A 25,690-nucleotide genomic window follows, 5' to 3' on the forward strand; every position below is an offset into this window, starting at 1 on the left:
GGTGCATGCAGATCTCAAAAATTGTATTTCTGTTGCTAAGTGTATAGAATGGTGTTGTTTGGATTTATAAAGGTGGGTAGTCTGCGAAATAATTCTCTTTCTAAGAGGAAATGAAGGTCAGGAGTAAAAAATGGGATGCTCTTTGCTTAATCTGTCATCTCACTAATGATGAGTTGAGATTTTTCTTAAATCACATAAAATCCATTTATCTGTTTATCTTTCTGTAATTCTAATTTATATCCTCAGATTCATGCTGGGGAAAGCTTTTGGAAATGTTTTTTCAAAAAGATCCATGAACATTCTGGACAAACAGTACATTAGGGTAGCAGAATGATTCATGAGGGAAAGGTGTTCTTTATGGAAGAATTCCATATGGAAGGAATGATAGAAGCCACCCTTTTGTGACTCTAATGAAATAGTGGATCTAGACAAGCCTTATCAGTGATTGATAAAACTATTAAGTGAAAGATCGATGAGGAACTTTGTAATGGGTGATCAGATTGACAATACCGGAACCCACCATCAATCTTACTAAAACTAAAAGTAGATGACTAGATATTATGTACTTTGTGATGTGATAAAGTAGTTAGTACTCAGCATCACCTATGAAGTGTTCTTGTCAACAGCATTGAACCTGACACTAACCCAGCCTCTAGCTCTGCCTACCAGAACACAATGCAATACAGGGGACTGAGTTGTGGTTCTCAACCTTGACTGCACCTTAGACTCACATGGAGAATTTTAAACGTCCTGATGCCCAGGCTGTGTCCCAGACCAATTAAATGAGCTCTTGGCCTGGGCATTAGTGTTTTTTATAGCTCCCCCAGATGTTACAGTGCAAGCCAAGGTTGGAAACCAGGGGAATAGAAGAGCAAGTTAAAACACAGGATGAGAAAATCATCACAAAATGCAGAATGTGAGAAACTCTGTAGGACAAATAACTAGTGTTTACAACACATATATGCTACACATGTGACACTTGTAGATTAAAAGAGACGTAAGAAACATAAACCAAATGTAATGTGGAGACTTTGTTTTGATCCTGATTCGAACAAATCAACCATTCCAAGACATTTTCTAAAGAATCAAGAAAATGTAAATACAGATCGAGTATTTGACGATAATAAGGCATTGAGCATTAATTTTGTTACTTTTTGTAGCAAAAAGTTCTTAGAGATACAGACTAAAGTACTTATGGATGAAATATGATGTCTGGGATTTGTTTGAAAATACTCTAGCAAAAAATGGCGAGGGCATGTATAAAGACAGATACAAAAGATTGGTAAAATTTGATAATTGTTAAATTTGGGTGATGGGTACATGGGGTTCATTTTACTATTCTCTCCACTTTTGTGTGTTTTAAAAATTCTCATAAAAGTTTAAAAAGGAGGCATAAAGGAGAAATATATGATAGCGATTCTCATGCATTGTGATATATTATCAGTTTGAAGTCTAGGAAGTTCATGTGGAATACGCAAACCTGCAGTAAAATAAAGTCTAACCCTCCGTGTCTATGCAAAACAGTCCTTATTTCTTTTCAGAAAAATTTTTATATATTCAGTTACTAATTATGTTTATATCTTGTTTGCAGATGATTCTGGGCCGCCTCCTTCTACTGTTGTCAACCAAAATGAAACATTTGCCCAAGTCATTTTTAAGCCCAGTGTGGTACAACAAGCTAAGATTGCCCAGAATGGCATTTTGGGAGATTTCATCATTAGATATGATGTCAATAGGGAACAGAGCATTGGGGACATCCAGGTAATGGGTTTGTTGTTGCTGTTTCATGTTAGTTGCTTGATACTTTTAGTTAGACTCAGAACTAGGGATTCTAATACTTACCTAATGGAGGCAAAACTTTCTGAGTCTTAGGAAATTTGTTTTAACCCACAATATGTCTCCAAGGAGACTAGTGGTGTTCCCTTGCTGGAGGTTGAGGGATCTAGTTCCTGCTTCAGTAATCTGGAGAGCAAATGAAATCTATAATATAATTTTCCCAGTGGTGTTTCAGACGAAGTTAGAATTTTAGTACATCTTCAATTTTAATTAAGAGAGACTGGTCCATGCCTCATTTCCCTCTGGGTTTTCTGACCCCAGAGACAGGGTGGGAACATTGGAATGTATTAATGTGCATCCAGAATGTAGACAGCCTTGATGTCTCAACTTGTGAGATGCTTGGTAAAAACCAGATAATGGAGGAAGCAGGATTCTCAAGTGGCAAAGGTCACAAGGGGTAGATTAGTCAACATAGTCAAATTTTTAAGGGATAACTTTATCCTTATACAGATTAAGTTGTAATTCGTTCTTTTGGAGGGATCAGGACTGTGGGTACTTTTGCTCTGGGTATGGAATCTGACCCTAGACTCTGTTTCATGCTGTCTTTGACTTTTAGTAGTTCCGTAAATATCCATTTTAGCTAGTTTTCCTCTATATTCTGTGTACTACTGTTTTTACTTTCTTTTCCCTCCACCAGGTTCTAAATGGCTATTTTGTGCACTACTTTGCCCCCAAAGACCTTCCTCCTTTACCCAAGAACGTGGTATTTGTGCTCGACAGTAGTGCTTCCATGGTAGGAACCAAGCTCCGGCAGGTGAGTGAGTGTTGAAGGCCCATTTTTTCCTCTCTGACTTGTTCCTAGGACAACGATGCTCTCTGTGTATTAAATTCAGTTGATGCCAAAGGTCTGCTTTACCATCCAGCTGTTCCTGCCTACAGAGAACATTCCTGAACTCGTTCAGTTAAGCCATTGACATAAACTATCATTTCAACATGGTAGTTTTAAGACAGCAGAGGGACATGCTATAGAAACACATTGAAATAAAGGGGACTGTTAGAGAGGATAATGTGAGTGAGACAGGAATACACCAAGGGGGCCACTCAACAGCACCATTGTTGACATAATAATTCTGTTCAGTGATGAAGTCCTTCAAAAACAATGGAATAGAATCATTGGCAGCCCCCTTGGCCTACCTTAGAACAAAGGACTTGTATCTCAATAATTCAGGACTGATATTCTCACAGTATTTAGGATGAATCTTAAAAATCTAGCACTGGGAGGGACATTAAGGGGGCATGTAGTCTAAGCTGAAAAATTAAATTATCCTGAAAATATGACTATTTACATTTTTTTGCAAACTCCTGGAAAAGGCTATTCCTTATCTTACTCTTGGTATCATAAATATCAGAATTTGGCATTTATAATGTATTTCCAACTTATATAACAGAAAGAAAGACCAGCTAGCCACCAGACCAACTAATACCTCTACTTTCATCAAAAACTTAGGTCTCTTAGCTTTTCTCTTAATTCGTTATCATTTTTATCAATTAATAATAAATATTTGGTTTAATGAGTAAAATAGTACCTCAGACCTTGTAAGAACCCTCTGTCCCACCTGTTTCTACCCTTAGGTCCCACTCCACATGAAGTTGAGCCTGATCCTTGCTGATAAACTATTATAAATATTTTCTCTCAGTTATTCCTTTGTAGATAATTTCTTTGGCCATTTATATTTTAAAAATCATGTACGGTAATATGTTGATGTTTTCTTCATGGTGTCTAATTTTACTCCACCCCATCATAGTAAACAAATATATTCCAAAATGTGATGTGCGGTTTGAGTTTAACTATTTTGTTTCAGAGGATAGCCAAATATAATTTCTAACTAGTATAGGGTGAAGATAACCTCGCCCTATAAGTCAGCTCCTTGTAGTTCTTCAGCATCACATTCTAACACAGAGTTTAGCCTTCTGACTCCTCCATTTTTAATGCTGTTCCTTCCTTTCGCATGTCTGACCTTCCATCCAGGATTATTTTTTTTTTTTGCCCGAAGAAGACTCATTGGTATCTTTTTATGGGTCTGCTGATAAAGAATTCATGATTTATTTCCCTCTCATTCTTTAAGGATATTTTTACTGGATATGGAATTCTAGGTTGGCAGCAATTTTCTTTCAGTCCATTGACGAGAGATCCCATTGTCTCCTGGATTCCATTGTTGCAGTTAATAAGTCAGTAGTATTTTAGACTGTTGTTCTTCTAAAGGTAATCTTCTATTGTCCACTGCATTTAAGATTTTCCTCTTTGTCTTTTGTTTTCTGTAGTTTTAATATGATGGTTGTAAGTATGGATTTCTTCTTATTTTTTTTTACCTGAGCTTTGTAGGACTTCATGAATTTGTGGGTTCATGGGGAAATCCTCATCCATTATCCATGAAATTGCTTCAACTCACTTTTCCTTCTGGGATTCCAATGTTAGATTTTCTTTCCATAACCTCTACATTTCTCATGCTCTCTTCTATATATTCAACTTTAAATTTTCCATGCTTTATTCCATATCTATCTTCCAGTTCACAAATTCTCTTCAGGTCTGATCTGCTGTTAAACACATCCATTTAGTTATTTTAGTTGTATTTTTTAGTTCTAGAGCTTCCATTTGGCTCTTTTTCAAATCTCTTCTGTCACTTTTTAGAATGTTCAGTTATTGTACAAAGTTTTTCAAAATATTATTTTCTCAAACACAGTAAACATAGCTGTTTCAAAGTCTATATCTGATCATTCCAAACTCTGGAGCCCCTTAGGAGATGTTTTTATTGTTTCTCATTGTCTCTCCTTGTGTGACTGGTTCTCCTTGATTGCATGATGGACATTATATTCAAAAATTTGTTGGTGGAAATAATTTGAGGACTGGCATGATAATCTATGCTTCTCGAGAAAGTTTTGGTTTGTTTCTGTCAGGTACCTGGGGGAATTATAATCTGGGATCATTTTAGTCCATTTTCAGGGCTTGAGATTTTTCTGGGAAGCCTGGATGGCTCAAAGCTGGATTGCAGTTCTTTCAAGAGCTGGTTTATTTCTATTTTGCAGAAAATGTAGAGGGTTTACCAGAGCACCTATTTTTGATGGGCTCTGGACCTCAACTTTTGGACCCCTAAGCTACTAAAGTGATGCTCAGCCTCTCAGAAATCTCTTTGACCTTGACAAACATCCCTTAGACAAAAGTGATCCCCAATGCTGAGCCCACCTCTTTTCCTTTCATCTTCTCCCAGATCTTTTTTCTCACTATTTTATTACCTCTCTAAATTTAAAAAAATGTACATTTTGTTTAGCTTTTTCAGCTGTTGTCAATGGGCAGGTTGAGTACAAATTACCTGTAGGTTTTCCTTGTGGGCACCATTTCCCCAAGTTTTTATTTACACAGAAGTGAAGCATTTTTTTGTAGTGGTTGATTATTTATTGGTGTTTGAGAAGCCTTATAGTCTTTCCACATTTAAATGCTCTGTAAAGTTCTTTGCTTTATATACTCCAAGTTCTTAAATGCCATTTGTTGGCTAAGTCATTTTTGTGACTTTGGTGGCTAGATAATCTATGTTGACAGAAAGATAATCTTGGCTCCTTTGAGACCACTGTTGGCCACAGAATACAGTGTTAACTAGATCTTGCATCTGACAGTATGATAATTCCCATTTGGAATTCAAATCAATTAACAGTTTCTGAGTAGGTGCCATGTGCTAGGTTTCCCTGTGTATGTCATTAAATTCCTGTGCACCTGTGAATCTTCAGATTTTCTCTCTCTTTTTTTTTTAAACACAATGAGCTTCATGAGGGTAGGGTTTGGGTTTCTTCTGAAAAAATATGACTTGATGAAGATATTGATGATTAAAGTTACTGCAACCAATCTGAATTCATGTTACCACAAAATATTTTATATTTTGATATTTTTACTTACCATGTTATGAATATATCTAATATTTTTAAATATTCTTTAAAAACCTGATTTTAGTGGTCACAGAGCAGCACTATTCAATAGAAACTTCCATGAGAATGGGAATGTTCTATACCTGTGCTTCTAATATGGTAGCCACTAGTCCCATGTGGCTATTGAGCAATTGAGATGTGGCTAATGCCACTGAAGAGTTGAATTTTTAATTTTATTTAATTTTCATAAATTTAAATTTAAATACCATATGTGCTAGTGGTTACCATATGGACAGTGGACAGTGCAGCTGAATAACATTTACTCCCTCCACCACCCGTGAGAGATTTTTAAGTTATTTCCATTTTTTGCTGTTATAAACAGCATTGGGATGACTATCTTCATGTAGAAATCCTTGACCACGTGCGCAATCATTTTCTTTAGTTACATTCTTAGAAGGGGTGCAAGAAATGCCAACTCATTTGTGGTTTTGGGTACACATTACAAAAACATTTTCCAGAAAGACTGTATGAATTTATAGCATTTAAAACTGTTACCAGAGTAAGAATTCCAAATGGATTAAGCAGTTAAAAGTAATCAGTGTGGGCCGGCCCCGTGGCGCAGCGGGTAAGTGCATATGCTCCAGTTCGACAGCCTAGAGTTCGAGGGTTCAGATCCCGGGGGTGGACTGTCGCACTGCTTGTCAAGCCATGCTGTGGCGGTGTCCCATATAAAGTAGAGGAACATGAGCACAGATGTTAGCCCAGGGCCAATCTTCCTCAGCAAAAAGGAGGAGGATTGGCATCAGATGTCAGTGCAGGGCTAATCTTCCTCACACACACACACACACACACACACACACGCACAGTAATCAATGAATACGTAAGAAAATATAGGTGCATATTTAACTAGTTTTCAAGTAGGGAAAGACTTTCTAAGCCTAAAAGCAGTGAAAGTAATTACAAAGGAAAATAAGTCAATAACTTGAGCTATATAAAAACTTTAAACTTTTGTTTTAAATGAAAACAGAATAAAAGTAAACAGAAGGCTGGGAAAAATTTATGCAGCAAAAAGAGGTTTATCTTTAATATATAAAGTGCTATCTAAAGAGCAACAGAAGTTTATCTTTATAAAGAGCTATTCCACATCAATAAAATTAATCCTGTATAAGAAAATGGTCAAAGAATCTAAAACAATTTACAAAGAAATAAGAAGATTCAATAAGATTATGAAAAAGAGTCAAATGTACTAGTAATTAAAGAAATGCAAATGAAAAATACTATTTTTATCTTCATATTCTCAAACTTTAAATAATGTAAATTACTTATAATGATGATTTCTATAGTATGCATTTATAGAACTCAACAAAATTATAATCTTTAAATTATTTCCCAATAAATATTAAGAAATACCAAAATGGTAAAATGCATAGTCATTTCTACTGCATCTTCACACAAAGGCCATTAGTCACCCAAAGGCTACAGCAGCTTGAAGGACTCACATCTTCAGGTGCCTGGGTCACTTCAGGGTTTAACCTCAAACCCAGTCCGTTCCAGTGCACATAGGTCTTCTTCCACTTCTGATAGGAGAGGTATCAAGAATCTTCCTACCAAACAACCCTCAGAAAGAGAAATCCTGCCCCAAACTGTACAGAGAAAACCAGTGAACTAAGTGAGGGTCTTGCAGACTTACCCTTAATGATAAAATAATTTGGGCACTTCTTAAAAATATAGCATGGAGCATTTTCAACATGCTAGGCATTATGCTAAGGGCATTGCATGAATTATTTAGTAAAAGGATATTTAATCTTTATAACAATTTGGTTGTCACCCCCATTTTGTTGATGGAAAAACTGAGGCTTTGCAAAGGTAGATAACAAGCTAGTAAATGGCAGGGCCAGCCTTCAAAGCCAGGTCTGACTCTGCAGCCTGTCAATCAAACCATGATGCTCTATGGGTCTCTGTGCCAGTAATGGTGTGATGAGGCAGTGCTCTTGTGTGCAACAATAGAAGTGCAAATGGATACAAGCTCAGTGTGGTTTGACATTTCAAACCCCAATTGAGAAGGCTCCGTTTCAGAAGGGGGTATTTCCTTGCATTGTGCGAGAGTACTGTAACGCTAGAAGACACTCCATGTGTTATTCCCCCCCTTCCTTCATTTCTGGGTATTAAAATCCCATTCCTTGCTAGGCACTGAAACTCTGGCATGCACTCTGCTGGCTTCTAAGCTGCAGCGTGGCCTCTTTCCAGGAGAACCACCCCAGACCAGTCAAACACGTCAGAGCCTCTAGGCAATTTCTAAAGCTCATCGCTGCCTTGAGTGGTTTTGAAACTGTGGACTATTTTAGCAGCTCTCAGCTTCTCTAAGGCCACAGCACTGAGTGAAAACCTTAGCTGGCCCTTTGTGGAGTCTTGTACAGGATATCATGTCCACTGGTAAAGAGGAAAATGACCCCCAAGCACAGGGCTTTCGTGATGTGCCAACGGGCTTGGCAACATCAGGCATTCGTCACAGCTTCCCTCAAATTCTATGAAGAATCATTCACTGTTATGCTGGGTGTTCTTGGCTCCCTTCATCTTTGATGGGCCTGAGATACTTCACTGTATTTATCACAATGTAGGGTGCATAGTTGGTATTTAAAATTACTTGGACTATTGATTTATAAAGAATTGTAAAGATCATTTAATCTTAAAATATATACTCAGTCAAATGCGTGTCAGTACCTGGGAGCTCCTGAAGATGTGTGCATCTGGCGTTTTCTGGCTCTGGTCCTAATCCCAATGGGAATGTGAGAGTGGAAGCCAGGACTTAATCAGCTTGGGAACAGTTTACAGAACTTCCCGCAGGTTGCTGGCACACGGCTTGGCTCTGTTTTCTCTCCCACCTGCTTTTGTTAACGAATGTGTTAAGCAATGGCTCTGGTGCTAGGTCAGGCAGGATTTCTGCCTCCCAGTTTGAGCTTGTAAAACTTCTCAGTGAGGGGGAGCTGAGAAGAGCAACAAAACTCGGGATCGGGGTAGACCTTTTTTACCCTTGAGAGTTGCATGCGTAAAGCATGGGCACCGGCAAACGTACTTGTCCTGGGAACATTGAGGATAGTATATGTCTATTAAACGCATTTTTCCGTGACCAAGGTCTACACGCTCTTCTTGTTCTTTCCCCTAATCCCTATAATTAGATCTTCTACTCTCGTCTGCATATTTAGGAGTTTGGCCAAAGGGACCCTTTTTGGCAACCGAGCAGTGACTCATGCATCATTAACCAGATGTCTTTCATGCTACAACCTTCACAAATTCATTCCCCTCACCTGTGTCATTCTGTGCCCATCCTAGATTCTTATGTAGCTTTTGGAAAGTCATCTTCCTTTCTCCATTTAATTCAGTCAATAGTTTTAGAGGGAAAAGAACAAGCATGATGTTTCTTTTTTGTAATTGCCAAATTAAAATGAGGGGAAATGTGAACTAATGGATTGGAGAACAGGCATCTGAATATCGCCTGGGCTTCATTCACTGGCTCACTTCATGCTCCAGGACATCGGTTTCTTCCTCACTGGCCAAAACTGGGCTTCCAAGAGCTATTGGGACATTTTATGTGCAACCATACAGGCAAATAGTCTGTAAGCTCCATGTATTTGGGGACCATGTTGTTTTTGATCATTATAGTACAAGTTTCCAGCTCCTAGCACAGTGCTTGACACATAGTAGGCAATGATTTTTGCTTAAAAATGTACCAACACATGAACATTAAATGCAGCATGCATTTTTTTTTTTCAGTGAGGAAGATTGGCCCTGAGCTAACATCCATTGCCAATCCTCCTCTTTTTGCTTGAGGAAGATTCACCCTGAGCTAACATCTATACCAGTCTTCCTCTATTTTGTATGTGGGTCGCCGCCACAGCATGGCTTGATGAGTGGCATAGGTCCGTGCCCAGGATCCAAACCCGTGAACCTGGGCCACCAAAGCAGAGCATGCTGAACTTAACCACCACACCACTGGGCTGGCCCCTGTAGCATGCATTTTTAAGGCACAGTAGCTACCATTGAGTGACCAGTACATCCCAAGCACTCTGAGTGTTTTACATACATTTTTTCATTTACTCTTTCAGCAGTCCAATGAAAAAGACATGGTTATGCCCATTCTATAAATGAGAAGGTGATGGGCGAGGAGGTGATGTAACTATCCTGAAATACACTAAGTTATAAATAGAGAAATTTGGAGTCAGGCCCAGTCCACCCCACTCTAGAGCTCTTCACCCTAACATTCTTCACTGTGCCATTGGACATGGACCATAATGTAACTGTAGACCACCTCTTAAGCTTTCAGGCTCTACCTGTTCTTATGCCAAGTGATGTGATGTGGAGTGCTGCCCATCTCGGGTGAGTGCACGCAGAGTCAGCTGCCCTGAGAGGCTTCAGCCAGCAGCGTGGTGTTGTGACACACTAATGCTGCTGTTCTGCCCTGATGCATAGAATTAACTACTAGCATTTTATTATTTAACTTTAACCATGCCTTGGGCGTGTACAGGGATGCAGACTTCTTTCTCTTCTGTGATTTGGAGTGGACAGGCTGAGTGCAAGCTTGGAGACAGCACAGGCGCACAGTCAGGAAAAGGCGGATGACTGTGAGGTCCGATGATGTCTATTGGTCCAGTCATTCTAGCCGCCCTCTTCAAGAACATGTGGATCTGCCACATTTTGAAAGGGAAGATGCTGGGAAGACAGTAGGATATGGAGAAAGTAGCTTTAAGTGATGGGGATCAAAGTGGGGGCAGTCTGCGATTCCCTGAGCAGCCCGGAAGAATGCTCGACAGGGCCAGCAGAATCCAGAAGGGCCTTGAGGGAGTTGTGACCTGGTGGGAGGAGAAAGCGCTCAGATCATGGCTTTCATGGCAGGAGGAGATCATGGCTCAGAAATTTGGAGGGTCTCCGAAGGTAGGCGCTATATGACCATCATACAAATAAAAATGGACAATATAAGGTTTGGGTACTCCTGTATTGCCTTTTCAGGCCATAGGCCTTATTGTAAGCATCTGAAAGCATGGCTCCAGTTAATAACAGAAGTGTCTAGCTTCTCCCTTTCTGGTTTTCTAGAGTAGGGGTCAGCAAAGTTTTTTCAGTAAAAGGACAGATAGTAAATATCTTAAGCTTTGCAGACTGGATGGTCTCTGTTGAAACTACTCAACTCTGCTGTTGTAGCACAAACTACATAGGCAACATGCAAAGAAATGGGCGTGTCGTGTTCCAATAAAACTGTATTGATTATAAACAAGCAGCAGTCCGGAGTTGGCCCCCAGGCCGTAGTTTGCTGATCCTGGTCTATAGCGATGACTGCATATGGCTCGAGGTCATTTCAGTTGATGGTATTTATTCTCATCTACTGAGCTGCTCTTGTCCAGTCATTGCCACCAGCAGATGCGTGTTGCAGAAATACATTGCAAAACAGAGATCTGGGACTTGGGGCAGTGAACAGAAGGCAGTGGGGAAAACTGGTGTTTTTTGACTCTGGCTCAGAATATGAGGAAATAAATGATGGACAGAGGGCAAAATATGTTTTCCCCTAGGCCACCAATGAAAACTTGAATTTTTTGTTTCAAAAAAATTTGCTCTTCAACAATGATAATATAGATAATTTTAAATACATTGGAAGCACCTGTTTAAAAAAATTTTGTTGAGGCAATTAAGATTTGCCCAAATGAGGTCATGTTTAAAAAGATTGGAGGATCTCTGAACGAAGGTGCTATGTGAGTATCATACAAAGAATAAATTGACAACATAGAGCTTTGCGTACTCTTGCATCATCTGTTCAGGTTGCAGGCCTTGTTGTCAGCATCTGAAAGCATGGTCCTAGTATACCCCAAAAGCCTAGCTTCCCCTTTGTGGGGTCCTAATTTTTTTTCTCCTCCCCAAAGCTCCAGTACATAGCTGTGTTTTGTAGTTGTAAGTCCTTCCAGTTCTTCTATGCGAGCCACCACCACAGCATGGCTACTGAGAGACAAGTGGTGTGGTTCTGAGACCCAGACACAAACCTGGGCCATCGGGGTAAAAGCTTGGAACTTGAACCACTAGACCATCAGAGTTGGCTCTTTGGTGTCCTAATTTTGCACTCAAGTCTCTCCAGTCCAGATTGATAGACTTTCTTCGTAAAGGGCTGGGTAAGGACCATAAGGAAACTTTTGCTGCAAGTAACAATGAGATAAACTCTATAAGTCAAAGAGGATTAAATGAGATAACCAATGAGGAAGTGCTTATCAGCGTGTCAGAAAGCTCAGCTATTCCTGGGGTTGCATACCCCTGGCTGGCTGATTAAAACAGCAACTGTGTAAAATTCCTAAGAGCTGCCATGCTAACATCACAGCCACCCCCTTCTCTTGTTCAGGACACTTGACTCTCCCTCCAGATCCCATCTTGGTTTAATCCAGACTTCAGATTCTGAATGGAACAAATATTGAGTATATGCCATGGGAGAGGTACTAGGCATCGAGGATACAAAGATAAATAAGACAGAGCCTTTTCTCTCAGGAGGTCCAGAGGAGAAGATAAGTCATGTGAAAATTGTATGCAAAGTGCCCCCTATAATAGAGATATATGTAAGGTCCAGTCATGGCACAATGGGGATGCTGATCAGTTCTTTTTAGAGGTGTAGTAGGGGACAATGAACGCTTCTCTGAGGAGGGGATAGTTGAATGAGTCTTAAAGGTCTTTTAGAAGTTAGTTGAGTGGATGGGATGAGAAGGGAGAGAAGATCTAAGCAGAGAGAGAGAGGGATAACATGTGAAAAACATGGAGGCAAGAGAAAAAGTATATGCAAGAGAAGCATCATACTTAAGTCACTTTAATTAAGGACCTTAGAATTTTGCTGGGAAAAGAAATGTGGAACAATCACATATTAATTAAATCCATCATGTCACGTAGATGGTGGAAAGAGTTTTAGGAAAGGGAAAGAGCTTAAAGTAGTCAAGAAAAAATTAATGACAGAGGTGACATAGGAGCTAGTCCTTGAGGATGGGATGCAATTTTCTTGCAAGGAAAGGAGGGAGTGGATTCTTGATTGGGGAAAAACGTGGAGAAAGGCATGAAACAAGAGTGAATATGTTATAGCCAGAAGATTCTGGCAATATTTTGGCTTAGATACGTTGAAAACCATCCTGATAAGAACATTTAAAGAGGCAGGTAAATTGTAACAAGTACTTTCGGTGCACAGCTGAGCTGGTAAGCAAGCAAAGAACACCCCAGATTCTAAGATTGACAAGAGAACTGAGATGCAAAGTGGTGAGCACCTGAGTTAAGTGATGGTTTCTCCAGATAGGTTGCCAGGATCCGTGTCCTAGGGCCTGAGGTTTTAATGCCCATGAGGAATGGGGATGAGAGCCTGTGCCCTCAGAGGTGGAGGTGAGCCTGAGATCCTTGCATAAAGCTGGTTCCTTGGAAGGACAGCACACTCAGTGAAGTAGTTGGCAGAAGAAAACTCCTGCCTTCTCTACTGGACCCTCTAGCTCTCCAGAATCAATCCCCTAATGCAAATAAAATGACAAGAAAAAGTAACCAAGGATCCTCCCCAACGCCCGACAGTTAAGTTCACCTTGTTTTATAATCTCTTCCCTCCTACAACAAAAATGTCACTTTCGGTCTCATGGCGTCTTCAAGAGTATGGGAAGATGGAAAGAGACAGGGATATCATCACTCCCTGCCTGGTTGAGGGTGACTCCACTTCCTCTAAGTATTTTCTTGTATATACAATCTATGTGTGCTGGTATGCTGTGTTCGCTTGGTACATAACTATTCTACTATCTCATATTTAGCATGACCTTTTCACAGCCTCTCCCTATCTTTTTGTTATGTTCTTGGTGTTTGTCAAGGCACATCCCCGGGAGTGTAGCATGAGTGGCATAGGGTGGACCTAACCCAAGGAAACAGAAATCATGAGAACTCATACACAAGGGAAAGTTGAATGGGGCAAAGGGCAGTCAGAGAGTCAGACACCAAAAACTCTGTAGAATGAAACAGGCAGGGCTCCAGAATCCAAACATGAAGTTGGGCAATATAAACTTCAGAATTTGGACCAGGCACTGGGGACTGAGAACTCACTCATGTTAGTCAGTAGTTGTGTCAGAACAATGGATGGAGGACGTCAATTACAAAGGAGGTCCGTAAACTTAGGTGAACTTCGCTGTGTCAGCATCCTCTTATTTACTTCCGGTTAGAGCAGGAAGCCATACCTGCGGATGACCACCTGGAGCCTACAGATAGAAGTGGTAAGGCTATATGCTTGGCCAGAGGCAGAAGTATGGGAAGGACAATGAGGGTAAAGCCTGGTCAGTCTTAACCTTCCACATGAAGAGAGGTGAAAAAATAATCAGTTTTGAGTCCTGAACTATTTACACATCAAGCATGAAAAATGGGTGTGTCTATGACATCATAAATATCCAAAGAAATATTATTGGCAAAAAGCTTTATAGAAAAAATGTACAATGACATTATTAAGTAAATGTTTGATAAATTTGTCAAAGCAAAGTCAAAACACTAGGTAATGAATCTTAACATTAGCCAGAGCATTAACATGGGAGAGAGTTTGCTCCTCAAATCAGACTAATGTTATCCAAACACAAAGATTAGTAAAATTTGGTTGTGTTTACATTGCAAAAGATGTTCTACTTTTCAGACTTTTTTAAAATTAAGACTGAATTGAGACAGAATGTAGTCTTTACCGATCGTTCTCTGTTAAAACCAGTCCTGAAGTAATACTTGTATTTAGATCTGAACCTTTATAAAAAGGTGCTTTTCTCTTGCTCTGAAGAAACAATCATTTTATATTTTTATGTAGGTTGGCTAAACATATCTATAAATAGGTAATCAGAGCCAGAGTTGCAATGTAATCTAGCATAGGACTACATTGAAAGAACACTTGAAATTAGAGTTCAAACAGTAAATGAAATTATAATAGCTTAAAAAATATATTTTTTTATATACAGGAGGCCTATGATTTTTCTTAATTCAGGAAATATGCTATTCATAATAGTGGGAACATTAAAATGTGGAGACCACAGAAATAATGTTTTCTACATTACTTCTAGGTGAAATTTCAAGTTAATATTTAGCATTTACTAAACTGTTTTAAAATATTGGAAGATTTGATGACTTCTATCTCCAATTTTCCATTTATATGAAGAAATCTTATTTGTTTCTCCTCTTTCTCCAAAAAGAACATTTTGGCCAGTAGAAAAATAGTTTCAGTTTCTTTCGACAAGATTCCTCAAATTTGACTGAGACACCTTTTTTGGATACTTTATGTTTCGTAATTCTAGTTTAAAGTGTTTATTTTTAATGTCAATTATATAATGTGGTTCATTTCAGGAGATATTTATGGCAGAGTGGCAACAAGAGGGAACCAGGCGTTGTGTTATCATTGGTTTCCTTTACGAGTTTACATAACCTCTTGAAATATATTTACATTGTAGTCAGTGGAGTAACATCCTTTTTTAATGTTTTGGTTTCTTCTCTGAAACCAATCCATTGCTAGATTCTTTTTTTAAAGCATAACAATGGTGTAGACATGAATATGTTATGGAGAAATGGTCTTTCTCACTCAATTTATCACATTGCTCCTAAAGTTGGGATTTAAAAAATCCTGATTGTTTGGTGTGTCAATCATGATAAGAATTCAGAAAGCTTTCCTTCAAACCGTTGTAAAACTAGTAGCGTGTAAATGTAAGGTTCTGTTACGTTTCACAGAATAAGTTTCTGTGATCTTGAAATACTCCCACTGAATCATAATTGATACCCATGGACTGGCAACATCTGCTGGCAAGTCGTGGCTGCTCTGGTCTTAGCCGTGACCATGACTCCTGGGTGACTTGGGACAGCGCCATGTATGATGCCTGTGGAGTGTGCAGCGAGATGCTGGGTTGGTGGACGTATCCATTCTCCTCACTGCAGGCTTAGACGGTAGTTTAAGGTTGCAGTGAGGATCTGATGTTGCAAACTTTGATGGAGTCACAGACTGTTTTTAGTTTTTGTCTGTCCCTTCAAATAGAATGACTACAGTGCCATACGACCACCTAGGAGCAGGACATCCTGGGCGCTGAGGGCTTCCCCCTGCTGGCTTCAGCAAGGACTAGAGGGTACAGGAGGACAATATAGACGTGCTTTGCCCTTCTCCCCACCAGTGTCCGTTGTCTCTACCCACCTAGGAAAGGGAGAATGCTGATCCACAGCCAAACTTTGTATTGGGCGTATTCCATTTCCCGGTATCATCTCTCAGGCACTCAGAGCCATCTTCATCGTACGTATCTGTGGGTCTTGATTCTCTTTCATGGCTCAAATCAGACTTTCATTGTTGGGTTGTTTTATGCTATTCATCATAGATGATTTTTCTCTTAGGTTCGTTTAAAAGGACTGTGTGAACCAATGAAAGAGAAAATGTCAGCTCTTGGTAAACATTTTAGAATGAGGCGAGCGATAGGACATCTTGGGAGAACAGCAGACGATTCTGCTGGAAACATGGGATGGCGAATATCTAATACCCTTGAACTTGGGTTTCCTCTATGATGTCATGGGCTCCCCTTGTGTTATGTCTGACAACCACTAGCTTGTGGTACAAAAGCCTTTTGTGTCAGTAAGTTCCCGTCGAGTGTGGTTTGGCACAGATGCAGAAATATTTGAGAAAAGCTGCATCAATGGGTCGCCTGATGGAAGTGGTAACAAGGAGTGGGCAGGCAGCTGGGTTTTTCCTGGGCTCCACTGGTGTTTCACTCTGGGGGTCTTATATAATAATGCATCTCTACTTGGAAAATGTCTAACAGTCATTCACGACATGGTAGTTAGTGCAGTGGAATGCTCACCCCCTTGAGAGCTGTGCCAAGAGCTTGCAGCTGCTTGGGCTCAGGAGAGGAAGGTTCTATCCCTTGGCCCTAGTCAAGGGGCCCAAAGTGCAGAGGACAGAGCTGCCACCCGGACACCCCTTTCCTGGAAGTAGCACAGACAACGGGCAGTGTGAGTGAAGAATGGAAAGTAGGCTACATCTTTGGGGGCCCAGCTCTGCTCCTTCCTCTAGACAATGTCAGAGAACACTATGTAATTTTCTTTCCTGAAGATCCACTAGAACAAAGAGGGCCATTGCCAACCATTCTGGATGAATGGAAAATCTGAAACAGAGAGTTTATTTTTATTTATTTGCATCCCGTCTTGTTCCTGAAAGAATTCCAATGGACAGAGATTAAAAGAGTGACTTAATAATAAACTTAAGGCGGAGCTGGAATTAGCTTCTAAGACATTGTTTTCAAAGGAAATACTTTTTCCTCCTTTTAACCCAAGGAAAGTACATATAAGAAGAATTTATCACCGTAAAACATTTCAAGCAGAGAATAATCCTTATTCTCTGTGATTCTACATAGCTAGGATTAAAAGGAATCTTGTCTAATGCAAGCTTCAAGGCTAAGGAACTTCTTCACTACCTGAACAGTAAGAAATACGTCCTTTTCATCTATTAGTTGTATTTGTGTACATTTTTATCTTCCTTCAGTCCAGACACAGTCTGGAATGTTGTAACGGCCCCTTCTGATTCCGTCTACGGACTGGTGTTTGTAGATTGCCCTCTTGGATCAGCAAGGAGTGTGTGGATGCTTCTGGATTGGTGCTTTCGGGACCTGGCACAGACCCACAGAGGAGACCCACTGGGCCCTTGCTGGCTGATCTCTTTAAGAATTCTGATTCCTCCTCTGCGAGGTCCTTATGTGCTCCTTATTTTTCTTTCTCTAGTCACGGATATGGTTCTCCTGCCTCTTCTCAATTGCCCTCTCTGCCCAAGGTTTATTAACGCCTCCCCAACAGGTTCACCACCTGGTCATTGGCTGCAGTGACCCAAACCTCTCTCTACACATAAGCCCAGTCCTTGTCCCTGAGCATATAGACGAATGAGGATGGTGACTTGCTGGGAGCTATTCTTGTGGCCCCAAAGAGTGAATATAACTTTACAATGTCAGGCATTTAGCCTTCCTCACTAATCAGACCTGTACCCCCAATTATATTAATCCCATGGGAAGTCTAAGCAATACATATGATCATCAACTTTATATGCCTATTTTCAAAGATCTCCAGGGAAGACGTTCCCACAGACTCCTGTGGTCACCTATAAGCAAGTTAATTTCAGGGCGTCATCACTCTGAGTGGTGTGTTTTGGGGTTACTTGTCTAGAGCAGCTGGCTTCTTCCCAATGTGCGAGGCCACTAGGGGGAGCTTTGGGGATGGGGAGAAGTCCAAGGAACATGGCGTGCTGGGGTGTCCAATATCTCTTCCTTTCAGTCAAGTTGATTGGAGAGGGCATTGGGGGTTAGGTGGTGACCAGTCTAGTCCATCCGCCTGCACTGGAAGAGTCTACATCTCTTCTTAGTTACCGTGATACAATCCCAGGTTGGGAGGGACCTTAAGGGGCTGTAGCCCAAGCCCTCATGTCTTCAGGGAAGTTCAGGCCTGCAAACAAGCTTGGACTGCACGTTCCCTGCCTTTCTGGGCTGCGTCTGATGTTTCTGGAATGTGCTTACCCTGTTCTCTGGACTGTACCCTTGGAAAAAGTCTGACGAGGTTTCTGTTAATCTTCAGCACATAAACACGTTGTGCCGAAATATCAGCTTAAGCCCACTCACATTTACTCTTTTATCTGGACACTCCCAGTCTGTCTGCCTGTTAAGCCTTCTACAGAATGCGGACCTCCCAGGCTGCCAGTCCATCTGAGGGAGGGTCAGAACCCCTAAAGGGTTAATGGATGGCAGTGACTGCAGGCAGCAGTGGCAGCGTCTGCCCCCAGGCCCCTTGGGATGAGGGATGGGAGGCCATCCAAAAGGTCCTAATGCAACTGGAAATGGAGAAACTGGGAGCCGGCCGGCCTGCTCTCCCTCGGTGCATGTGAGGATAAGTCGCAGCTGTGGCCTTACAAGGTCATGACAAACCTGTAGCTGCTGAACTAGGGAGAGGAGGGCGGAGAGGCTCCAGCAGCTATTCCTAAAGCAGACCATCCATCACTGTGGGAAAAAATACCAGCAAAGGAGCCAGGCCGGCCCCCTGGAGGTCTTGACACACTATTTAGGGATCCGGGAGGATGCCAGCAGCTAAATAAACAAGTTCTGACGAGTTTCCCCTCGTCCAGGCCTGCACCCTGTAGGGCCTGGCCAGCTCTGAGCTCCCACAGAGAGCAGTGGGACTATTCCCAGGTGTCTGCCTTAGAGCTGGGCTCCCAAGCGTGTGGTCTCCGGGGCGGCCACTGCTTGCTGTTGTTCTGTTGCCTCCAGCTGTGGATCTTCAGACTTTGCAGAGGTCTAGACATTCGGCTGGGAGTGACGCTGAGCCTGTCTGATGCTCACGCTGGGGTTGTGTTGGAAGGAAGCAAGGATGAGGAGTCAGAGTTGCCAGCTTCCTGGCTAATGCCATCAGTGTCAACACACAGGGCGCTCCACCCACATGTGTTTATTGTAATTATCTGATTTATTTAATTTTACTTTAACACTATCCATCAGTCGGCTCCATGTTACCGACACATCAACCTTCTCGATATTCTCTGTCTTAGGTTCTCAAGGATGGGAGCTGTGTCTCTCTTACTTCCTTGTATTCACTCCGTAGAATTCCACCCCACTCTCTCTCATTTATTCGTGCAACCAATATTTACTAAAACCCTACAATGTACAAAATATCATGTTGGGAGGGTGGGGAAGGGCAAGGGGACAGCTGTTTTGAGGAGCTCCCTATGTGGTGTGACAAATAGGCAATTTATTCACCATTCACTTATTCAGGAAACATGTATCAAGAGTCTGTCGTGGGGCCAGGCACAGCTGGGTATTAAATATAGAGTAATAAGACAGAAAACGTTCTTGTACTCAGAGGCGTAGATCCAAGGGCATGTGTGTACGGTGATGGATGACAATTAGACTGGGTGGTGAACACAATGTCATCTACACATAAATAGAAATATATTGATGTACACCTGAAATTTGTGTAATGTTATAAACCGATGTGACCTCAATAAAAATTAATTACATAAAAATATTTAAAAAAAGAAGAGTAGAATTGCGTTGGACAGATTCGTAAATGCACCAATATGCAATTACATTCTCTCTATAAATGTTGTGAAAGAAGAGAACAGGGTGCCATGCTTGAGAGAAGAGGGAAGCGACATGCAAGCCCAGAACTAAAGGCTGAGGAGGGACTAGGGGTAGTGCAGACTGTAAAGAAGAGCATGCCAGGCAAAGGGCACAGCAGGTGTGGAGGTCCCCAGGCGGGAAAGAGCTTGAAGAAGTAATGATAACGCCACATGGCAAGTGCAGAAATAGATGTGCGTGTCGAGTGATGGACATCTCAGAGGAGCCCATTCTTGTCTTCACGGTTGAGTTAGGAATGGCTTCACTAAGAAGGGGACGGGTGCATAGAAACGAGGAGAAGGAGGGGGAGCTCTTTGTGCAGAGGCCCGAAGTCATGAAAAAGGTTGGTGAGTTACAGAAGTTGAGTGGGTGACAAACTAGACCTTAGAGTTTATAGCGGGGTGGGAATAGCAAGAAACAAAACTGGAGAGGTAGATTGGGACCGTTTATTTTATGGAGGATCTTATATCCAAAAGGAGTTTAAACTTTATGCTGAGCTAGTGAGGAACCACAGAAGAGGGCTGAAAACCTTCACGGAAGAGGGTTGAAAATCTAACTCTGGCAGCAACCAACGTGGGGACAGGCCGAAGCCTTTAGGAAGTGCAGGCCCTGTGTCACACCAATTCTGTGCATGGGCATTTACCCTAAGGAAATAGCAGTGAGCACACAGATGTGTGAGTCATGAGCTTCGTAGCAGTGCTGCTCAAATGTTCAAAAATATTAAATTATGGTATATGCATACAACAGAATATAGTGCCACCATTACAATGAGGTGGCCGATATTTACTATGGCCATGCAAACTGTATATGAGATAGTTACTAAAAACTTTATAGCGTGATGTATTATATGATCATATTTTATTTAAAATTACATACACAGGAAAGTTTCTGAAGGTGCATGTGGTACACCAGCATTTTAATAGTGACTGCCGTTAGTGAGTGGGATTTTGTGAGTTTCATATGTTTTTCTTCTGATTTCTTTTTAAATGAATTTTTTTTTTTTGCATTAAGAAAAAATATAAAAGAAGAAAAAAATCTATTGGCAATCTAGGGCAGAGGTGGTCCAAGTCCCTATTATGGTCACAAGGATATTTAGGAAGAGAAGAGTTGCAAAAGGAGGTGGAATTGCCAGGACTGGGTGACTGAAGGACATGAGGGTTAGGGAAAGAGGCAGGAAGAAGATTTATCGTGATATCCGTGTTTCTGACCTGGACCACTGGGTGGCTGGAGGTGCCATTCTCCAGGACAGAGAGCAGCAGAGGAGAAACAGTTCTGGGTAGAAAGGCTAAGCTTCCAACTTCGACATGTTGAGTCTGAGATACTTGTGGGATGCACGGGGAGAAATTGGATCTAATGAGAGAGGAGAGCTCTGGAGATTGGTCTGGAAGTTAGCAACACAGTAATTGGGAATGGATAAACTCACCTGGCGGAAGTGTGTCTTGTGAGAGGGGGACTGAGGATGTAGGCATTCCAGGGTGGGCTGAGAAGGAAGTGCCACCAAAGGCAAGAAGAAGACTGGTCAGAGAGAAGGGAATCCAAGGTGGTGCCAGAGAAGCCAGAGGCAAGCAATTTTAAGAGGGAGGGGACGACCATCTTGGTAAATAGCCCATGGATACTTTAAAATGGCTTCCAGATAATGCTGACAAGTTTCCGGTGTGGATTCTGCTTATTTTTGCAAGACCCTTGGACACATTTCCTGGGGGTGAGAGTCAAGGTTGGGAGAGAACAGAAAATTCTGCTGCCAGTGAGTCTGTCCTCTGAACAACCGGGTATGAGGGGATGGAGGGAGGACAGGGCAAGTGCCCGAAGGCGAGAACAGAGACTAGAGAAGGGTTCCTAGACCCCAAGTGAAAATGGGCATTGCCGGTGCCTTTCCTTTCTCATGGAAGAACCGGGGGGAGTTGGGGGGATGGGACGGCCCTCTGTAGGATGAGAAGATGGATTTAATGAAATACTTTCATTGTTCTCATCCCCGGGTGGATGCAGAATTCAGGCGGTGCTTTCTGCAAGGATGTTATAGGAGACGAATCCATTAATTGCTGCCAGAAATGAAGCGAAAGAAACAAAGAAATAAACAGAGTCTGTCAACATAGAGGGACCTGGAAGGAATCCCAAAATGAGCTGCATATGATAAGGGTTATAACTCAGAATCGTCTCAGCGCCAGCAGTTTTGGGGCTGAGATTTCACTGCTGCTGGTGTCAGTGTTGGCCCTGGAGTCCCACTTCCTGGGTTTTAATCCAGGCTCCCATGGGGGGCGCTATGCTGAACCCCTCCATGCCTCAGTCTCCTGGCCTGTGGAATGGGAATATTCACAGTCACTTTACTTCGGGTGAGTTGTGAGGATTAAATGGGTCAATCACCTCAATGTCTGAAAAGCACTCGCACTTGCCCTGATACCTGGGGAGTAGAAGCCCCCAGAAAATGCTCGCTGCCAATGTCATCATTGTGCTTCCAATGATATCATGAATCTCCACTGCTTTCACAACCCAGGAATGAAGAGGTGGGGGAAGTTAAGGCACAACTGTCATTAATTCAGTCAGGGTCCACAGGGAGAATGTTAGGTGAACATTCGTCCGCTCAGGCTAGAAACTCTTAGTTTTCTAAACTATCTAGGAAAAAATGTAATGTACGGATTTAAAAGCAGATACTTCCAGAATGGTTTTCCAAAATGGATGTTGAGGCTTCTACGAAATTCAAAGGTGGACGATGGAATGTTCGAGTGAGCAGTTTGAAGAGTGAGCAGGGATTGAAGAGTAAGACTAAGGAGTGAGGAAGAGGGACAATTCAGAAGGGAAAAGGTAAAACAGGAGTGGTTCTCTTGCAAAGACAGAGAGGTGGAAATTATAGAGTGAGAGGGTAATACATCTGAATCTGGGTTGTAAGCAAAGGCAGATAGTCACAGAATCTGGGAAGAGATTTACAAAATATTTTCAGAGGAATCACGTAGTTCCTTAGCAGACCTCATCTGAAATCACTGCTCCAAACTTGACTGTGTCTCTCTGACTCTGCTGCCTCCCATCCACTGGCAGATGCTAGCAAACATGTATGGAACTTCCTGTCTGCCTGGCCCTGCTCTTAGTACTTGTCATATAGTAACTGATGTAATCTTTGTGACCGCCTGATGAGGTAGGTACTGTTATTGTCCTAATTTTACAGACGGGGTAACTTAGGCCCAGTGAGATATGGCAGATAATAAGTGATGGAACTTACTACCCAGGGCCCCAGGACCACACAGATAGTGATGACGGATCCAGGGCAAACCCAGACCACCTGCTCTGATGTCTGGGCTCTTCACCACTGGAAAAGTGCCAGATGCCATTGTGATGGCAGTCATGTAATGAGTGCCCGTTACCTGCCAAATCTCTTTAAATGTGTAGCAACAATGCTGTTTAGAGAAGACAGCACTTTCTTAAAATATCTGGTCAATTGTTTTAAAAACTCTTGTCCAGGCTCCTAGAGTTTTTCTGTTTTTAGTTTCATATGGTTTCTTTCCTCTTTCCACAAGTCATGTCTGACTTAAATGTACACTTCTATCCACTCAGCATCTCCAGAACTCACCTGTGGTATCTCTGTGCTTTGCTCGAACTGTCTCGTTTATCATCTTTGCTTCTTTTCAGAATGCCCTCCCTAGTCTCTCAAGTTATCCAGTTCCTTTAAGGCTCACATTCGTATTCCTCCTTCCCTGTGAAGCCATCCCCCGTCACTCCATTGTTTTCATTCTCTTTAAATTCCTATGGTATTTACTGTTTGTACTTTTCATCTTGTAATTTGTGAAATGTCCGTGCATTCATTCATTCACTGGACTTCTCCCCAGCGCCTCCTGTGTGTCAGGCGTTCTCCTACATGCTGGGCAATGTGAAGATGAAGGGACCCTGCCCGCAAAGAGCTTACAATCTAGTAAGAGAAAGAGATATACAGCAAACGAGCATTACTTGGTGATGTGCGCTTTATAAGATGAGTGTTGTGAGGACAGTGCTGGCCTAAAGGAGAGGATCGGCTTGTTTTGGAGAGTTAGAAAAGGTTTCAAACAGAGAATATAGCACATTAACTGGGTTTTGAAGAATGACTAGGGGCTTGTCAGGTGAAAAATGGGCATAAGGCAGTGGGGAAGAACATACTAGGTCAAGAGAATAGCAATTGTGAACATGTGGAGGCGAATACACCATGGCCTGCAGAAGAATATGACATTTCATATATTAAACACCTGCTCATGTCTTGTATAAAATTGTAATATATTTGTGCCAATTTTTTTCATCTATGTGATAAAGTTCCTTCACATTTTTCCAAGTCCCTTTACATAGTAGGCAGTTCATTTTAACCCTGGGATTGTGGCTGGTGTGCAGTTTCCAAGCCAGGGGACATGTGGGCTAATGTGATTGGACGTGACTGGTTTTGGTTTTGTGTTTGCCCAGACCAAGGATGCTCTCTTCACGATTCTCCACGACCTCCGACCCCAGGATCATTTCAATGTCATTGGATTTTCCAACCGGATCAAAGTGTGGAAGGACCATTTGGTATCAGTTACTCCGGAGAACATCAGAGACGGCAAAGTCTACATTCACCACATGTCGCCCACCGGAGGTAAATATGAGTCCTTCTTCTCACGTTAGCTTTGACGTGATAAGAAGTGAGTGGCTACTTTTCTGCCAAGAGACGAGGATTTAAAAGCTGAAGCTGATCACAGGAAAGGAGATAACAGGTGAGAGCTTTCCCAGACGCTTATGTTTCTCTGAACACCATATCTGTCAATTCTCCTCTTCCAGGACCCAAACTCAGATGGTTAAGTAAGTTACGGGGGAAAATACCTGGTAGGTTTTGGAGCCTTTCCTGGTTTATCTCATGGATCCTGAACAATGAGGCTGTTTTTGTAAATTGTTGTTGAGTGTGGAGTTAAAGCCAAATAGATGATCCACTGTTTTGTGTGCTTGAATAATAGTGCCTTAGAAAGCAGCGGATGGAGCTGCCCTGCTGATCCATTAGTCCTCTTGGCGGGGTTGTAACAGAGTGAGCAGAGCGTGAATCCCAGGTGGCCTGGGAGACGCGGATGGAAAGTGTGCTGGGCTCTGAGTCTTGGCCCACTTGGCTTAGGTATGGTGCCCAGGGAAGCGTGTAGAGGAGGGAAGAGGTCATAAAGAATTCTAAGAAGATTAGAGAATCAGAACAGGTTACCCAAGTGTGCTTGACGTAAGTGCTTTCAACTCAGGACCTTGCTGTTATCTCCATCGGTAGTTCAGTGGACACGTGACAGGTGCTCAATATGGGAGTGTTTATCAGAGCTGATCCTAACCCCCTGCCCCTTCCTTAGAGGCCCTTTACAGAGACACCGTCTCCTGGAGCTGTCGTCTCGGGTAATTCTGCTTTGGTTATCCGGAAACATACAAAACACCCAGTTCAGTCGTCTTCCATCTGAGATTTTTTCATCTTTTGTATATTCATTATTTCCTAGTCAAGACAAAGCTCTGATTTCCCAAATGGATCTTGATCTTGCTTGGGTGGGACTTGGATTTATAATGGGATTTCCTACCAGTCTCCACAACAACATGGTTTAGGAACTGCTTGACTGGTTGATGGGAGAAATAAAGGATTAGATTTGATATTATAGTGATGATCTATGGCAGAAAGTTGACAAAACTGTAAAGTTCTTGAGGGAAGAAATTCTTCTTCATCTTTGTAGCCCCCAGTTCCTAGCATAGCTCCTGACGTGTAGTGCATGGTCAATGAATATTTATTAAATTGAATTTATTTCACTGGTACTGCTTGCTATTAGAATGATGTATTTGGAGGGAGGGATAAAGCTTTAGAAAATGGTTGATATGTATTATGTCCTTTTGGAATCTAAACCTTAAAAACCTTATTGGTTTCCGTTATATTTTCTCGG

General features: G+C 41.8%; 1 protein-coding gene across 1 annotated transcript in view; it reads left to right on the forward strand.

Annotated features, from left to right (window-relative positions):
• The window catches only part of ITIH5 (inter-alpha-trypsin inhibitor heavy chain 5), an 80,841-nt gene that overhangs the window by 41,573 nt on the left and 13,578 nt on the right, over nucleotides 1-25,690 (forward strand). Inside the window, exons 6-8 of the mRNA XM_004425382.3 lie at nucleotides 1,592-1,761; nucleotides 2,474-2,590; nucleotides 24,225-24,393. Coding sequence (XP_004425439.1) covers nucleotides 1,592-1,761; nucleotides 2,474-2,590; nucleotides 24,225-24,393 — 456 coding nt within the window. The remainder of the gene's footprint in view (nucleotides 1-1,591; nucleotides 1,762-2,473; nucleotides 2,591-24,224; nucleotides 24,394-25,690) is intronic.

This window comes from Ceratotherium simum, chromosome 32 (genome assembly GCF_057802395.1).
Source record: "Ceratotherium simum simum isolate JZ-2026a chromosome 32, ASM5780239v1, whole genome shotgun sequence".
Classification (NCBI taxonomy): domain Eukaryota; kingdom Metazoa; phylum Chordata; class Mammalia; order Perissodactyla; family Rhinocerotidae; genus Ceratotherium; species Ceratotherium simum.